General features: G+C 37.7%; 1 protein-coding gene across 1 annotated transcript in view; it reads left to right on the top strand.

The window, feature by feature from the left end:
- LOC122263323 (zwei Ig domain protein zig-8) overlaps nt 1-2,500 on the top strand; it is a 102,772-nt gene that overhangs the window by 42,881 nt on the left and 57,391 nt on the right. Inside the window, exon 4 of the mRNA XM_043031713.2 lies at nt 901-978. Within this exon, the coding sequence (XP_042887647.2) occupies nt 901-978 (78 nt within the window). The remainder of the gene's footprint in view (nt 1-900; nt 979-2,500) is intronic.

Consider the following 2,500-nt stretch of genomic DNA (forward strand, 5'->3'; position numbering starts at 1 on the left):
GGAACTTTGCTAAACATGGCTTATAAGGCCTAATACATGTTCAGGATTTTTTCACAGCATATTCTCATTATTCAAAGATAAAAGCACGAAAACAAGAAAAACTGTCATCAGAACCAGTTTAGCATATCAATTCATAGATCACCATTTTAGAATTTCCCTTACGTTTCATAACCGTTTCTCAAAGCAACCTGAGATGGCATTTAGTGATAGGAACTGTTCAATTTGGAGAATGCAAGAGAGCCAGTACGATAGGCACACAGTAACTCTTGTTCGCTGACACTACGCAGCTACAGGTATACAGGCAACAATCGCAAAGAGAGAAATAAGAGACAGGCATTGAAATATAAAGCATTTAAGCATATCTGCAAGTGTGGCCAAAATGTATCGCTGAATTTGATTTAGATTTAGTGTCTCCCGGTTGCGCGGTTCTCGTTCTTGCATTCGGCATCGATTCACCGAGGGATGTGTTACTTAGTGTAGATGCAAATTGGATGTTATATATCTTCGTGCTATATGGGTCCGCGTACAGCTGATCAAACATGAGATGGAAACACACCTACAGTGAAGGCTTTGGCGACGTTGTTGTCGGTGCGTACAGTTGAGAATGCAGATGTAGAATAGGGAAGAGAGGAAGACAAAGAAAGGAAGGAAAAGATATAGAATTGAAATGATATTGAAACTGAAAAGTAAGAAATTGCAATTCCTCGTTCATACTTTTGATTTAATCTCCCTCTCGTGTTGCATATTCATTTTTATTCAAGAGTTTTTTTTTTAACACAAATTCCAGTGGCACTTTCCTGTGTTCTTTTATTTCCCTGTTATCTTTTGAGGCACTGACCTCAACGGCAAGCTGCTCGAGCTAAGATCACGTTGATTCCTGTTTGCTTTTTTCCCTCACAGGTCTCATGGATTCGACAAGAGGATCTGATGGTTCTGGCCACGAACGAGATCACGTTCACAACAGATGAGCGATTCAAGGTACGTTTGTTCAGGTTCAGGGATCTTGGGATGTAACGATAGTAGTAATAGGGATAAGAAATATAGATGGACCAATGTTGTTGTCATTGATTATTATGATTTCATTAATAATTATAAAACGAATGTTGTAAAAGGTAAAATAGTGGTGGAACGAACGTTATATTCATCACCATAAAGAAAAAGAAAAAATAAATTGTAGCAAGACAAAAAAAAAAAAAAAAAAAGTAATGGGGACAATAATGATGATAGCAAATGTAAAGTCAATACTAATAGTTCTCATGACTGGAACGAGAAAAAAAGAGAACTAGTGACGGAATATATAAATACTAATTTGCGAAGAAAAGAAAAGAAAAAGTGTAACACCATGTAATCCTCACAAAAAAAATCTTTACCATCATCATAGAAAGAAAGAAAACAAACAAACAAAAAAAAACATAGGCATTCATCATCATCATCCTAAAGGGAATAAAAACTAAATGAACGCAGAGCGAGCCACCACCTCCATAAAAAGAAAGAAAACAAAAAACAACAGACTCACATTCCCTCCCCGTCCCCCAACCTCCCATCAAATTCCCAAGCAACAAGCCACGCTATCTAAAATTCAAGTGTTGTAACTAAAATGTATCTGGAATGGAGGGAAAGCACCCCCGGGGGAGGTTAAAGCGTGCCTTGAGCCTCGGGAGAAGGTTTGCTGAAGAAACAGGAGAGACAAACGTAAGTTGAGACATTCGGTTCCCGCATAGCAATGGCAGTTCAAGCTTTCTTGTTGCTTGCCTTGCCTTAGTGGCAGAATAAGTTGATTGTCTACTGGAAGAAATTCGTGGTGGTGTTAAATATTCATGATTAGTGATCGGAACGATTCTAGTGATAGAGAAATGCCACTTGGGGATTTATAGTAAAGAAGATGAACACGAAAGACCGTTATCATTTTTTTTATTGTTTCTATTATATGATATATGAGAGGGATAGGGATTATCAAAACAGCCATCGTGATAATCACAATTATTTCTTCATCATAATTACATATTTTAATGCTTTTATCATCTCTGTCACCACTGTCATGATATCTATAGCGCGTTAATGATATCAGCATTCACTTCCATTAGAATGCAATGCAGGTGAAGGAACAGCTCTTTCTAGCTTCACTTTTACTTTAGTCTCCAACTTTCTTAGGTCTTCGAGTCGAGTCCTCGTCAGACTGCGCTTCTTGCGTTACTTTTTTTTTTAAAGTTCCGGTTACTTACTATTGATATTCACTCTGATAAGATATTGAGCCTCCCCGCTACTTTATTCTGGTCAAAGTCCTTTTTTTTATCTCCCTCCATTTGTCTTCTGGTTCTCCATCATGCAATGAAGGCTTTACGGCTTGTCATTTCCAAATTCACCTGCATCGTATAATATGCAAATCATCCATAAAAATTCAAATTTTCCGGCCTGGTTTTGTTACCTCATCCAATATTGCCATACATCTTTCTCCTCCACATTACGCTTCAGACAAAATGCTTCGGTGATGAAGGTAGTT

Source organism: Penaeus japonicus, unplaced genomic scaffold, assembly GCF_977035675.1.
Source record: "Penaeus japonicus unplaced genomic scaffold, GWHDUDI00000001_assembly GWHDUDI00000006, whole genome shotgun sequence".
Lineage (NCBI taxonomy): Eukaryota > Metazoa > Arthropoda > Malacostraca > Decapoda > Penaeidae > Penaeus > Penaeus japonicus.